Here is a 16,375-nt window from a genome sequence, read left to right as displayed (position 1 = left end):
GTGCTGGGAAAACTGGCTAGCCATATGTAGAAAGCTGAAACTGGATCCCTTCCTTACACCTTATACAAAAATCAATTCAAGATGGATTAAAGATTTAAACGTTAGACCTAAAACCATAAAAACCCTAGAAGAAAACCTAGGCATTACCATTCAGGACATAGGCGTGGGCAAGGACTTCATGTCCAAAACACCAAAAGCAATGGCAACAAAAGACAAAATTGACAAATGGGATCTAATTAAACTAAAGAGCTTCTGCACAGCAAAAGAAACTACCATCAGAGTGAACAGGCAACCTAAAACATGGGAGAAAATTTTTGCAACCTACTCATCTGACAAAGGGCTAATATCCAGAATCTACAATCAACTCAAACAAATTTACAAGAAAAAAACAAACAACCCCATCAAAAAGTGGGCGAAGGACATGAACAGACACTTCTCAAAAGAAGACATTTATGCAGCCAAAAAACACATGAAAAAATGCTCATCATCACTGGCCATCAGAGAAATGCAAATCAAAACCACTATGAGATATCATCTCACACCAGTTAGAATGGCAATCATTAAAAAGTCAGGAAACAACAGGTGCTGGAGAGGATGTGGAGAAATAGGAACACTTTTACACTGTTGGTGGGACTGTAAACTAGTTCAACCATTGTGGAAGTCAGTGTGGCAATTCCTCAGGGATCTAGAACTAGAAATACCATTTGACCCAGCCATCCCATTACTGGGTATATACCCAAAGGACTATAAATCATGCTGCTATAAAGACACATGCACACGTATGTTTATTGCAGCATTATTCACAATAGCAAAGACTTGGAACCAACCCAAATGTCCATCAATGATAGACTGGATTAAGAAAATGTGGCACATATACACCATGGAATACTATGCAGCCATAAAAAATGATGAGTTCATGTCATTTGTAGGGACATGGATGAAATTGGAAACCATCATTCTCAGTAAACTATCGCAAGAACAAAAAACCAAACACCGCATATTCTCACTCATAGGTGGGAATTGAACAATGAGATCACATGGACACAGGAAGGGGAATATCACACTCTGGGGACTGTTGTGGGGTGGGGGGAGCGGGGAGGGATAGCATTGGGAGATATACCTAATGCTAGATGACGAGTTAGTGGGTGCAGCGCACCAGCATGGCACATGTATACATATGTAACTAACCTGCACAATGTGCACATGTACCCTAAAACTTAAAGTATAATAATAAAAAAAAAAAAAGAATGCACCTATGCTGACATCTGTGCCCAGCCAGCCCATTCACCAGAAGAATCTTCCATGAGGAGCTTGGGCTCATGTTTGTTACGACATTTGGCTTTCCTCCCAAATACTTGCACCTTATCCTCCCTCAAGCCACAAGCTGTTCTGATTTAGTGAGTTTAGCAAAGACTTCTTGCATTTTGGGCAGAGGTGAGCATCTCATTTTCTTACATCTTTCAAACTGAAACCCTCCAGGTTGAGATGAGAAGGCTTCCAAACTGAGGAGAGAACATGGATGGAACTGAAGGCTATGTTAAGTGAAATAAGCCAGGCACAGAAAGACAAATATCACATGTTCTCATTCCTATGTGGGAGCTAAAAGGGTGGATCTCATGGAGGCAGAGAGCAGATTCATCGTTACCAGAGGCTGGGAAGGGAAGGTAGGGAACAGGGATGAAAAGAGGTTGGTTAAAGGGTACAAAAATACAGTCAGAAGGAATAAGTTCTGATAGTCAGTAGTACAGTGGGGAGATTATAGTTAACAATAATTTATTGTCTATTTCAAAGTAGCTAGAAGGAAGATTTGTAATTGTATTAGTATGTTTTCATGCTGCTAATGAAAACATACCTGAGACTGGGTAATTTATAAAGGAAAGATGTTTAATTGACTCACAGTTCCACATGGCTGGGGAGGCCTCACAATCATAGCAGAAGGCAAAGGAGAAGCAACAGCATGTCTTACATAGCAGCAAGACAGCATGTGCAGGGGAACTTCCATTTATAAAACCATCAGATCTCAGGAGACTTACAACAAGAACAGTATGGGAGAAATCACCCTGTGATTCAGTTATCTCCACCCGGCCCCACCCTTGACACTGGGGATTATTACAATTCAAGGTGAGATTTGGGTGGGGACACAGCCAAATCATATCAGTAATGTTCCCAATGCAAAGAAAAGACAAATGTTTGAGGTGACAGATACCCCAATTGCCCTGAGTTGATCATTACACATTGCATACAGGTACCAAAATAACACATGTACCTCCAAAATGCATGCAGCTATTAGATATCAGTAAACATAAATAAGAATTAGGCTGCCTTTCCTCTTTGAGCCACACCCTAATTTGATTCTTTTCAGTTCCATAAGGCAGACAATTCAGGATCTCAGGGAACAGAGACAAGTCCAAAGAGTCACGATTGTTCTTTTATTTCCTGCCCAAAATAATGACCCGCAGTATTGGGTCATACTGGCTCAGCTTCTGGTCCACTTCCAAAGGGGAGATAGTGTCAAATGTCTGAGTAGTGCAAGACCTCAACCCACAATGCTGACATAATTTTTCTAGACTTAACCTGGGGAAGAGACATGGTGATGAATAATGTTGGCTGCAACTCACCATGCTCCTTGGACACAACCAGGAGACAGATTCAAAGGGATGAGGTGTTTTGATACCTTTTATTTCATCTACTGAGACAGAGACCAGAGACCCTTAGTGACATTCAATCAGAATTCTGTTGCCTCGTTTGAGGTAGGTTCCATGATCAGAGCCAGTCACGAACTCCTTCTCACTTTGAGGAAGTGAGAGGCAAACTTCCCTCTATTCTGTAGTTGAAATGGAAGAAGCAAGCACACACCCCAAAGCAGCTTTGCAAAATATCCTATATATTTGCATACAACATATCTTCCAGAAATGCTACACATAGATCTTTGTACAGTTTATAACCAGTCTGTCCATTCCCTTGTCTTCTAAGGAAACGTTTAAAAAAAAAAAAAAAAAAAAAAAAAACCTTTACCTGAAAATGTCAGCTGGTTTCTTGAAGGGTCTTTCATAAAATTTGGAACTTCAAACACAAGTTTTCCTGAGTTCAAAGAAAACCTAATCCTAAGTTTAATAATTCAGAGAATCCAAGTGTTAGCCTCCTCATGATAAATTATCATCTGAGTCTTTTATCATTTAATTATTTTCTTGGCATGCATTTATTAGCACTAAACTAAATTAAAAGCACTTCTTTAGACTGAACAAAAATGATGTCATTTTAACACCTTAACAATTTGTCATAAACCTGAACATTTTCTTTTTTATTATTATTATTATACTTTAAGTTTTAGGGTACCATGTGCACAATGTTCACTGGCCTTTTCAAATTAGATTCTGCTTTTCTTAAGTGACATAGGCTTCCGTAGAACGCCAATTTTCTTAACTATAGTTTTTTTTTTTTTTTTTTTTTCGAGACGGAGTCTCACTCAGCCGCCCAGGCTGGAGTACAGTGGCATGATCTCAGCTCACTGCAACCATCGTCTCCCGGGTTCAAGCGATTCTCCCGTCTCAGCCTCCCGAGTAGCTGGGATTACAGGTACCTGCCATCATGCCCAGCTAATTTTTATATTTTAGTAGAGACGGAGTTTCACCATGTTGGCCAGGCTGGTCTTGAACTCCTGACCTCAGGTGATCCACCTGCCTCCGCCTCCCAAAGTGTTAGGATTACAGGCATGAGCCACTGCACCTGGCCAACTATAGAACTTTTTAATTGAATACCCAGGATGACTGAACCACTTGCATTTAGTTGATTTGCTTATGATCACTCTATTGATTGGCTGTTGCTTTTTATTTTTTTCTTAGAAACAGGGTCTTACTCTGTTGAAGTGCAGTGGTGCAATCACATCTCATTGCAGCCTCAAACTTCCAGGTTCCTCCCACCTCAGCCTTCTGATTGTCTGAGACTACAGACCCATGCCACCACACCTGGCTAATTTTTTTTTTTTTTTTTTTTTTTTTTTTTGTAGAGATGAAGTCTTACTGTGCTACCCAGGCTTGTCTCAAACTGCTGGGTTCAAGTGATCCTCTTGCCTTGGCCTTCCAAGGCACCGGGATTACAGGCATGAGACACTGTGCCCAGCCAATTGTTACTTTTTATCCAAGAGTTGGAAGAGAGGTGCCTTAACGAATTCCCAAGTCTATACAACCTAAATGACAACAACACATTCCTCCTGTTACTTTTGAGCATCACGTCCTACCAAAAAGAGGGAGAACAACTTTTCAATGAGGCAGGACTCCTATCATTATGACCCTAGAGTGTAGGGGAAAGTTACTCTTTTAGCCCACACACTTCAGTTCCATACACGACATTCTATTCCGGTAGGAGGCTGATTGAGTGAAAATTACATCTTCGTTTCCCTGTTAAAGAAGACCCGGTGTCTGCAAAAAGTCAACAGTAATTGAGGGGCTTTGGAAACAATAAATATTTAGCACAAGTAGAGTCAGAAAAGAAGAATCTGTATCAACATTTTGAAGTCCTAGGGAAAAGCATCACTTCCAGAGATATGGGAAAGACGGGTACAATTCGCTGTGTGCTCACCCACATCCTTAGCTCAAATTTCTGCACTGCCACAGTTTCTGCTTATTTCAGTGTCAGGTGCCAAATGCTAAAGAGGAATGCGTTATTATAATCTAAGAATACACTGTACATTGGGGCCTATTAACAGTTTTGTCATACAACCCAGGAAGAGGGAAACGTTTCCTGCCCTCCTAATCCAGGCTAGAAAGTTTACAATTCTTGGTGGATATGACTTGTTGCGTTATGTTGGTTTCTGTCCATGTAACGAACATGCAAACTGGTCAGAAACAGATTGTATGTAGGTTAATCCTAAATGGTCCCCTATTCTGTGATTGTTGCTTGAAATTTCTTTTACAGGTGAAAGTTTTGCCAGTAATTCGTTAGGTTTTGTCACCTCAAAAGGCTTGGTTTCTGGTAAATATTGAGTATTTCAAAACGGGCTACATAAAATGGATATGTGCTTTAAAATAATTATTGGTAAGCAATTAATTTAAGCAGCTGGAAGTTGGGAGTGGGAGAGCTTGTGTCATTGCCTGACACACTAGGTCGCTAACTCCTCCGTTTGTTACCAACTCTTACGTTTATTGGTACCATGCCTATAAGCAAATCATTGTGCAAAAGTGCATCATAGAGACAGCCAGTGAGCTACAAACCATGGTTTAAATGATGCGGTAATGACAGACGAGCAAGGCATTTTCTGGGGATTAATAGCCAGCTGGGGCAAGACGAAGGTCCTCAATGTTGCCAAGGGATATTAACCCCAGCTGGGTTTTCAATCCTAAATTGCCTGCAATGTGGCAGTGATTGCTATTACATGAGTAGATTGCTATATGGGAGAGAGGTTATACTGAACATAAGAATAATACTATTGTTACATAAAGAGCACAACTGGAAGCATTTAACTTTGGATGTGGAATCACTATTACAACTTTGCCCGTAATTGCTTTCCATGAGTTATTAAATACTCACCTGTGTCATGCCTCTGACCTACAACGCAGGACTTGGGTATCTTTGATGCTGACTCTGCTGATCAGTCTAATAAACCACGTTTTCCATTCCTTGGAGCTCCAGAGCATTCTCTAAAAGTGAAGATGCATTTTTTTTCCTTCCAAAAAGGGTGGAAGAAACCTTGCTTTTGGAGAATGCGTTTAAAACAAAGAACAGCTTGATCTAGGAGAGGTGGTGTTACAAGCTGTTTGCTTATCTTACTGTGCCCGGAATTGGTGGGTTCTTGGTCTCACCGACTTCAAGAATGAAGCCGCAGACCCTCGCGGTGAGTGTTACAGTTCTTAAAGTCAGCGTGTCCGGAGTTTGTTCCTTCTGATGTTCGGATGAGTTCAGAGTTTCTTCCTTCTGATGGGTTCGTGGTCTCTCTGGCTCAGGAGTGAAGCTGCAGACCCTCGTGGTGAGTGTTACAGTTCTTAAAGGCATTAAAGGCGGTGTGTCCAGAGTTTGTTCCTTCTGATGTTCGGATGTGTTCAGAGTTTCTTCCTTCTGGTGGGTTCGTGGTCTCGCTGGCTTAGGAGTGAAGCTGCGGACCTTCTCGGTGAATGTTAACAGCTCTTAAGGCGGCGCGGAGTTATTCGTTCCTCCTGGTGGGTTTGTGGTCTGGTTGGCTTCAGGAGTGAAGCTGCAGACCTTCGAGGTGAGTGTTACAGCTCATAAAGGCAGTGTGGACCCAAAGAGGGAGCAGCAGCAAGATTTATTGCAAACAGAAAAAGAACAAACCTGCCACAGTGTGGAAGGGGACCCCAGCAGGTTGCCACTGCTGTCTCAGGCAGCCTGCTTATATTCTCTTATCTGGCCCCACCCACATCCTGCTGATAGGTCCATTTTACAGAGAGCCCAGTGGTCTGTTTTGACAGGGTGCTGATTGGTGCGTTTACAATCCCTGAGCTAGTCACAAAGGTTCTCCACGTCTCCACTAGATTAGCTAGATACAGAGTGTGGACATAAAGGTTCTCCAAGTCCCCACCAGAGTAGCTAGATACGGAGTGTGGATTGGTGCATTCACAAACCCTGAGCTAGACACAGGGTGCTGATTGGTGTGTTTACAAACCTTGAGCTACATACACAGTGCCGATTGGTGTATTTACAATCCCCTAGCTAGACATAAAGGTTCTCCAAGTCAGTACCAGTCAGGAGCCCAGCTGGCTTCACCTAGTGGATCCCGCACCGGCGCCGCAGGTGGACCTGCCTGCCAGTCCCGTGCCCTGTGCCCGCACTCCTCAGCCCTTGGGTGGTCGATGGGACTGGGTACCGTGGAGCAGGGGGCGGTGCGTGTCAGGGAGGCTCGGGCTGCACAGGAGCCCACGGAGGGTGGGGGGAGGCTCAGGCATGGCGGGCTGCAGGCCCCGAGCCCTGCCCCTGGGGGAGGCAGCTAAGGCCCAGGGAGAAATCCAGCACAGCGCCGGTGGGCCGGCACTGCTGGGGGACCCAGCACGCCCACCGCAGCCGCTGGCCCGGGTGCTAAGCCCCTCATAGCCCACACTCAACCCGGAACTCGCGCTGGCCCGCAAGCACCGCACGCAGCCCAGGTTCCCGCCTGCGCCTCTCCCTCCGTGCCTCTCCCTCCACACCTCCCCGCAAGCTGAGGGAGCCGGCTCCGGCCTCGGCCAGCCCAGGAAGGGGCTCCCACAGTGCAGCCGTGGGCTGAAGGGCTCCTCAAGTGCCGCCAAAGTTGGAGCCCAGGCAGAGGAGGCGCCGAGAGCGAGCGAGGGCTGTGAGGGCTGCCAGCATGCTGTCACCTCTCACTATTATTTGCTAGCACCCCAGGCTACATCCAGGCACACACCAATTAGATTGAGGAGGTGAGAGCTTATCAATATCCCCTTCAAAGGAACTGTAGCCCTCATCTTATATCACTATCACCCTTTACAACTTCCTGAATTGCTTACTCTAATTAAAGAGAGAAAGGAAAGGGTGTCCAATTCAATAATGGAAAGATCTTTCATAATTGCCATCAAATGGATGGTACATGGAGTGGGAGGGTCGTCAAATGACCAAAGCATTAGATGTGTTCATTCACCCTTCATTCATGTGGTCAGACATCCAGTATTGATTAAGCAAGCTCTCCTGTGCACATTGTTCTAGGTTCTGTAGAAGATATAGACATTATATTCCAAGGAATATGCCTTGCATCTTTGTATCATATAGTTGGGGAGAAAAGTAATAGAGAAAAATTAAAAATTAAACAACAATGTGAACCTTCCAAAAAATATGTCAGATACAGTCTCATCTCAGTCTCACTGAATCAGAATCTCTGAGACTGATCTCAGATATGTCTGAAGTTCAGCAACCACCAGAAACGGCAGTCAAGATTGGTGATGAGGCTGGGTGTGGTGGCGCACGCCTGTGATGCCAGCACTTTGGGAGGCTGAGGCAGGAGGATCATTTGAGGTCAGGAGTTCAAGACCAGCCTGGCCAACATGGAGATACCCTGACTCTACTAAAAAAATAAAAAATTAGCCAAGCATGGTGGTACTTGCCTGTAGTCCCAGCTACTTGGGAGGCTGAGGCAGGAGAATCACTTGAACCCGGGAGGTGGAGGTTGCAGTGAGCCGAGATCACACCATTGCACTCTAGCCTGGGCAACAGAATGAGACTCTGTCTCAAAAAAAAAAGATTGGTGATGTGATGAATGGAAAATATGAGAAATCAAACTGCAGCCAACAGCAGGAAGGGCAAAGGAAGGAAGTGAAAGAAAGTTCCCTTAGAGAAACATGTTAATCCACATTCTACATCCTAGAGTTCAAATGCTGTCTATGATGCATTAGGAAACTTTCGCATTTATAAATGCAGAATCTGTAAGAGAAAAGCATTCCATCTAGAAAGATTTTGATGCAGAGATGCAGTTTTCAAACTATTTATCAAAGACATGACTTCAAGAACAGTAATATTTTCTATCAATTTTTTATTGAACTTGGAGATAAAAGAAAACTTCTTCATTGGAGGTTTGGGAGCATGGAAACGCATTTGAGAATATAATTATAATCCTCACCCACAAGATCTCATTACTAGAGTTTCTCTTGTTTCTATCAGTGAGGATAGCAGGGAAATTAGATTGAAATCACCAGGTACACACATGATTTTATGAGCAAAAGTTTCCGAATTGTATAAAAACCCTTCTCAAACAAACAAAACTCCAACTTTTAGTTAAAATGGAAATGCTAAGAGAGAAGAGATCATTAGAATAACATCCAAAAAGGAATTTTCCCAAATGAGTAGAGTTGTTTATTCTGGAGGGTAGGAGTAGAAAGAAACATTCAAAGATATTGTAACTTTAAGTATATAAAAGTTACATACTATGTCCTGCCCTTACCATGTAGAGGAAAAAAGCGTTTATCTAATGGAGAAAAAAATTCTGCCACAGGGGAAAAAGAACTTTGTAAAAAATATTTAAGGAAAATTATTACAGTCCAACCTGTTGGACTGGACTCATGAGGCCCAACATTGGATTATAGACAGTGATGTACTGGTAGATTTTTACTAACTACTTTCTGGGAAGGAAAAAGAGCCCCGATCCATAACATTTGCCACTGATTTCAAGCCACCACCATGCTCGTCACGGAATACAGAGCTGGGAAGAGATGCCAGGTCCCACACCATTATGTAGTGTTTCCTCTTACAGATACAATAGACATAAATCACATCCTGAGCACAGATAATAGTCAAATGTAATAAAATAGCAAGCATGAGGTTTTGAGTATTTATTACCTTTTTTTAGAAATATAATTTACTTAAGTTTACATTTATATAATTTAAGTTGTAATAATGGCTCTGTTTAACAACCGGCACCCAAAAGTCTTGAAATGGTTAATACTTGGGTCTCAAGAGTCATCATGAGCCAGTTAGGACCCAGCACTGGGTAGATCGAACCATTGTATCCAACAAAAGAGAGCCACAGAAGCTTCAGTTCTCCAAGCAGCCTTCCTGAGTCACTCTTAAATATTTTAACATTGACTTTTATCAACAGTTAATATGAGACCCTATTAAACAAACAGAGCTTTCACCGAGAAGCTCTGTTAAAAACACTATTTGGCTCTAGGTCAGTGGTTCTTAACTGGGGTGATTTTGTTCCCCTGGGGACAATTGGCTGTAACTAGAGGCTTTTTTTTTTTTTTTTTTTGAGAGGGAGTCTTACTCGGTTGCCCAGGCTGGAGGGCAGTGCCATGATCTCGGCTCACTGCAACCTCCGCCTCCCAGGTTCAAGCAACTCTCCTCCCTCAGCCTCCTGAGTAGCTGGGATTATAGGGACCCGCCACCATGCCCGGCTAATTTTTTGTATTTTTAGTAGAGACAGGGTTTCACCATCCTGGTCAGGCTGGTCTTGAACTCCTGACCTGGTGATCTGCCCACCTTGGCCTCCGAAAGTGCTGGGATTCCACCACACCCGGCTGGCATCTTTGATTGTCACAACTGAGGGAGGGTGCTATTAGCATCTAGCCAGGGGCCAGGGATGCTGGCCAAACATCCTACAATGCAGAGGACAGGCCCCCCCTACCCCCACCCTAACTCAGAATGCTGACAGTGCTTAGGCCAAGAAACCCTGTTGTGAGTCTTGTGTAATCTGTGAAATATACTACGCTTTTTTTTTTCTTTTTGAGACAGAGTTTTGATCCTGTTGCCCAGGTCGGAGTGCAGTGGCATGCTCTCAGCTCACTGCAACCTGCGCCTCCCGGGTTCAAGCGATTCTGCTGCCTCATCCTCCTGAATAGCTGGGATTACAGGCGCCTGCCACTATGCCCAGCTAATTTTTTTTTTCGGGTTTTTAGTAGAGACAGGGTTTCACCATGTTGGCCAGGATGGTCTCAAACTCCTGACCTCAGGTGATCCACCGGCCTCGGCCTCCCAAAGTGCTGGGATTACAGGCATGAGCCACTTTACCCAGCCAATACATTTCTTTATAACCTACTGCCAGTTTCTCTCCTAAAATATTTCCGTCCATCTGATAAGAATTTTGTCACCCATTATGTTTCTCCTTTGTCCTTCACTAGCAGTAACTATATTAGTTCTTTGCTTGCTCCTTTTTAGGACTCTGATTTTCTGTTTTTATTTTAACCTTATTATACACAGTCTTTTATTAATGAGATAAATTCTCCTTAGAAATAGGAAGAAGATAAATGGATGGATGGATGGATGCTTGGATGGATGGATGCTTGGATAGATGGATGGATGGATGGATGCTTGGATGGATGGATGCTTGGATAGATGGATGGATGGATGGATGCTTGGATGGATGGATGCTTGGATAGATGGATGGATGGATGGATGCTTGGATGGATGGATGCTTGGATAGATGGATTCACGCTTGGACGCTTAGATGGATGGATGCATGGATGGATGGATGTGTGGGTGGATGGATGAATGCTTGGATGGGAGGAAAAAAAGTTAAAAGAGAGAAAATTAAAAAGGAAGGAGGAAATTTTGCCTTGAAATGCAAAACACCAAAAATAATTAGGTGGCTACCAGTATAACTCTTTAAAACTTTATATGAAATATATTTAAATAAATACTTTTACTTTCAGAGAAAAAATGATCCCTATGCTCTTGCATCCCTGGTGTCCTTTGAAGTTAAGAAGATGCCTTATAAAGATCAGCCAGCAAAACTCCCAGAAGGAAGCATAGCAGTGAGTATCTTTAAATATATATAGGCACAAATAATTTAATTGAAATAATTGTTTTAATCACTGTCTAGCTTGTGCTAGGCTTTAGTGTTTACATTGACTTGACAAAAATTTTCCTCTTCAGCTCACCAATTTCTTACATTGGTGTGGAAATTTCCTAGTGCCTTTTGATCTGGTTTTTGAACTTTCAATATAAATGTCTACCCCAGAAAATTACAGGGCAGGACTAATACCATTTTTAAATGAAGACATTTTATTCAGAGAAATTCAGACAGCAGTTATCATTACAATGAAATCGTACTGATTCTTTCATTTTAAACAGCATGGTCAGTCAAGTAAGAAGGGAAGAAGTTCTTTCTTAGGGAGAGTAGGCTATGGAGCAGCCGCATGGCTTTGGACAGTCATTTTTTCTTGCTATGCAAAGAACCTTAATTTTGACCTAGAAGGGAATAAAAAAGTCTACTCTGAGCTTCAACTGAATGAAATGCCTTTTTTTTTTTTTTTTTTTGAGAGTCTCGCTTTGTCGCCCAGTTTGGAGGGCAGGGGCATGATCTCGCCTCACTGCAACCGTTGCCTCCCAGGTTCAAGCAATTCTTCTACCTCAGCCTCCCGAGTAGCTGGAACTACAGGTGCCTGCCACCACGCCCAGCTAATTTTTGTATTTTTCATAGAGACAGGGTTTCACTATGTTGGCCAGGCTGATCTCGAACTCCTGAACTTGTGATCCGCCTGCCTCAGCCTCCAAAAGTGCTGGGATTACAGGCATAAGCCACTGCGCCCAGCTGAAATGTCTTTATTAAAAACTGAAACTACTAAACATTACTGACACCCAAACATCTATCACAGAACAACTCTGATCATCCTCTGCAACCCGGCAAGGCCATGCAAAGGAGATAAAGGAATGAATGATGAGATCAGCAGGCACCATCACCAAAACTCTGCCTTTTCAGTTATTTGTGAAGGTGGTCAGAGACTTTTGAAAAACACAGTGCTCCAAAAAACAATATTAGGATTCCACCTTCATCCCTTGGTAGCCAGTGGATATTTCCCATCCACAGCTTGAACTCTTGGTCCCCCAGACCTTGTTACTCAAAATGTGATTGCAGATCAGTGGCATCAGCATCACCTGGGAGGTTCTTAGAACTACAGAAACAGACCTCTCCAGATCTGCTGAGCCAGACTCTGCATTTTATCAAAATCATCAGAGCATTCCTAGGCATGGTCAAGTTTGAGAAGCACTGCTTTGGATGGTAGATAAGTTGATACTATTGTCATCTCTTTCTAGCCTAGATCATAAACTTAATTGTAACACTGAATCTTTCTAGCCTAGTCTACTTTCAGTGATCTAAATTAACCACTTGATTTGTGTTTCTCTACCCTGAGTATATATCAGAATCATCACTCATGCAACTTAAAAAATACATACATGCTAAGACTTCTCCCTAAATATTCAGTAGGTCTGGGGTGGGACTCTGACACTGTGCTTTAAAAGTCTTATGAGAGACAATTCTGCAGGGGAGCCAGGATTGAGAGCTTCTAGCACAGGCAGGTGGCCTAGAGGAAAATCCAAGGTTTTCAAGATAGAGTCACCTGGGTTTGATCCTGGCTCTGCCTTGCTCTAATTAGGAAACCTTTGGGAAGTCACTTTACCTCTCTGAGACAGTCCACCACATCCACCTGATGGAATTGTTAACAAGATCAATAAGATTATCTGTATAAAGCTCTAGCATTGTACCTGGAACAAGTTAGTGTCAAATCTCAATATATGAGCGTAGCCTCTCAAAATGTCTCCCCTTCTCTGGCTAAGTCCAGTAAGTCCAAACTGAAAGTGGCAATTAAGATTTGCACAGTTGTGGGAGGATCACTTGAGCCCTGGAGTTCAAGGTTACAATGAGCTATGATCGTATGCACTGCACTCAACCTGGGCGAGACCTCGTCTCAAGAAAGAAAGGAAGAAAGGAAGGAAGGAAGGAAGAAAGAAAGTAAGAAAGGAAGGAAGGAAGGAGAAAGGAAGGAAGGAAGGAGAAAGGAAGGAAGGGAGGAAGGAAGGAAGGAAAGAAAGAAGGAAAGAAAAAAGGAAGGAAGGAAAGGAAGGAAGGAAGGGAAAAGAAAGATGTGCACAGTCAAAATATTTCAGTAAACTTCGGTGGTATTTCAAGCAAGCACCGCCACATCTGTCTTCATTTAGACCAGCTCTTTTTCTTTCCAGCGATGTCCTCTGTGTTTTGCATTTATGTTCAACCTAGAAAACAGAGGCTTTGGGATTTTAATATAGAAGTTTCACCTAAAAATGTGCAAAGGCTTATAGCTCTAAGGGAAATAAATCTGGGCCCTTTCGTTTTTTCCAAGCACGTGCTCCCTAGCAGAAACACATGTTACGGTTGGTTCCATCCACAGGATTGCATCTTTCTGCACTGGCCACAGGTGACAGCCTGCTGTTCTCAACTCATCTCAAAAGATCCACAAAATAATCCGATACATGCTTTCCCCAGCCTTGCCACCCCTGTTATTGAATTGCCAAAAAAAAAAAAAAGACTTTTTATCTGATGTAGGTGATTTACCACATCAGTTATGTGAAGGTTATTGGAAAAAGATCCAAGAATGGAAACAATTTCAAGTCTCCCAATATCTGACTAACTGGAGAAGACCTTGCCAGTGCAAAGTTAGCTATGCAGCACACAGGGAAATGCTGCCTTACTGTGGCTTGATGTGAGAGAAGAACTCTGAGTGGAGCTGGCAGACATTTTTTTATAGTGAGCTCTTTTCAAAGGCCTTGCCATTCTTCTCTTGAAGGGAGCCCAGCAGGGCCAAGAGGGCGGTTCACATCTGTAATCCCCACTTTGGGAGGCCAAGGCAGGCAGATTGCTTCAGCTCAGGAGTTTGAGATTAGCCTAGGCAACATAGTGAGACCCTGCCTCTACAAACAAACAAACAACAACAACAACAACAACAAAAAAGCATAAAATTAGCAAAGCGTGGTGATGCTCGCCTGTAGTCCCAGCTACTCAGGAGGCTGAGGCAGGAGGATTGCTTGAGCCTGAGAGGCGGAGGTTGCAGTGAGCCGAGATCACGCCACTGCACTCCAGCCTGGGCAACAGAGCAAGAACCTGTCTCAAAAAAAAAAAAAAAAGAAAATGCCCAGCAGAAAGGGAATTGCTTTAAGGTGGTAGAATCCATTGGAACTGGTAGTTTGAGAAGCATCAGAGCTCTAATCTGCCTCTGAGGAAAGTCATTCTTTGTTCCTTCTTCTGTAATGAGACTACTATTTGCTTGTTTTCCTAGACCCTTTCGTGTAATGATTAGTTTGTTTGTACTCCCTTTTCAACATGGTCATAATTCAGCCATCTCTTGAGGCCCGTATTAGCTTTACTTATGGAAGAAAATCACAATTCCCGTTTGCTGCTTGCATAGTATCTGTGTTTGTAACAAATAAAATTCCTTATGTCATGTGATGCTTGTCATGTCCGGAGACAAGAGAAAGATTGCATGATTCGAAGAAATATGCCTGAACACTGAATCGTTACAGTGCAACAGAAGAAATTGAAATTCAATTATTTGAACACTTTTTTGGCTCACCAAGGAAATTTGGCCTTTGCATGGCATACAAGTAACACTCAATTCTATAATTTACATCTAGCAGAAAGTGGGATTGTCTTGTGTAATTCCAAAGGTGGTTATTACAAAATATTTCATGAAAATCTTTATTTAAAAACTCATATGTAAACTGTGAACCCATTTGGTTTTCAGAATTGTTAGCAAAACTTCTGCACCTTAATATGGAACTCTTATATTAAACAATTATTTGGAGTTGAAATTTATGATGGGAACTGCTTGTCTCATAAAGAAACTGTTTAAATCTTGTCAAAATGTGGGCTCAGCTAGTACACCTCATGTTATTATTTTGTTCTAAATGGCACTGTAGGTAGGGTGTCTTGGTACGTTTATTTAAAACATTCTTCTGACCCCACTGAAGTACGTTTACACAAGATTTTGTGATACATAAATAGAGACGTCAACATTAATTACCATTGCAAATACAAGGGAGCTTTTTCCTTCTACCTTGGTATTTTTTGTGAAAATATAGAAAAACATATCATAAATGTCCACAATAAAATGTAGGCATATTAAAGGTTTATTTATGGTCTTTCCTCCATAATAAAAAAACAACAAGATTTACGACATGATGAAGGTAAGATTAAATGTTCCCTACTTAGAATCATTTTAAGAAAATCTAAACCACTTACAATTTATGAATACTATTTTCTAAAATTGCAGACAATTATAATAAAGTGATTTGTTAAACTTACTTAAAGCTATTTTTAAAATAGCTAGAAGTTCTTGATAAATAAAACTGTATTAAAATAGTTTATTGACTAGCTGGCACAAGATTGAATTGTTCTCCCTAAATTTAAGTACTCCAGTTACTCAACATGAAACTTCTTTCTTAAAGCAACTGAACTATCTCATCACAAGCCCGTGTGCCGAAAGTAAACCTTTAGTCCTAAATATGCTTTGTCTTCTGCCCTGAGTCTACCTTCTTGGTAAAAGAATCTTATAATGGGCCGGGTGTGGTGGCTCACATCTGTAATCCCAGCACTTTGGGAGGCCGAGGTGGTTGGATCACCTGAGGTCGGGAGTTTGAGACCAGCCTGACCAACATGGTAAAAGCTCATCTCTACTAAAAATACAAAATTAGCCGGGCGTGGTGGCACATGCCTGTAATCCCAGCTACTCGGGAGGCTGAGGCAAGAGAATCTCTTGAACCTGGGAGGCGGAGGTTGCGATGAGCCCAGATGACGAGATTACACTCCAGCCTGGGTGATAACAGCACAACTCCATCTCAAAAACAAAAAAAAAAGAATCTTATAATGAAAGATTTGGGTAATTCAGGCAGTCTCACCATTGTGTGAAATTATACAGAATGTTCTAGAACTATGCAGTCCAACATGGTAGCTATTTGGCTAGTGGAACTGAAGAACTTGTGGTTTTATTTCATTTTCACACATTTCAATGTAAACTTAAAAACTGAAGCAGTAGATAGTATTTTTCCATTAAACACAGTTGTGTTACTTTCATAGGACTACATTTCACTTTAACCATTAAAAATTTAGCAATTGTTATGTGCTGCAAATGTGAAATACACATTGGATTTTGGAGACTTAGTAAAAAAATGTAAATTATGAGTATTTTTA

The 16,375-nt window shown here is 42.1% G+C and overlaps 1 protein-coding gene across 1 annotated transcript in view; it reads left to right on the top strand.

The window, feature by feature from the left end:
• ITGA8 (integrin subunit alpha 8) overlaps positions 1-16,375 on the top strand; it is a 212,046-nt gene that overhangs the window by 183,794 nt on the left and 11,877 nt on the right. The window contains exon 28 of the mRNA XM_004049094.5: positions 11,085-11,186. Coding sequence (XP_004049142.4) covers positions 11,085-11,186 — 102 coding nt within the window. The remainder of the gene's footprint in view (positions 1-11,084; positions 11,187-16,375) is intronic.

The sequence above is a fragment of the Gorilla gorilla genome, chromosome 8, assembly GCF_029281585.2.
Source record: "Gorilla gorilla gorilla isolate KB3781 chromosome 8, NHGRI_mGorGor1-v2.1_pri, whole genome shotgun sequence".
NCBI lineage: Eukaryota > Metazoa > Chordata > Mammalia > Primates > Hominidae > Gorilla > Gorilla gorilla.
This window is presented reverse-complemented; position numbering and strand designations above follow the sequence as displayed.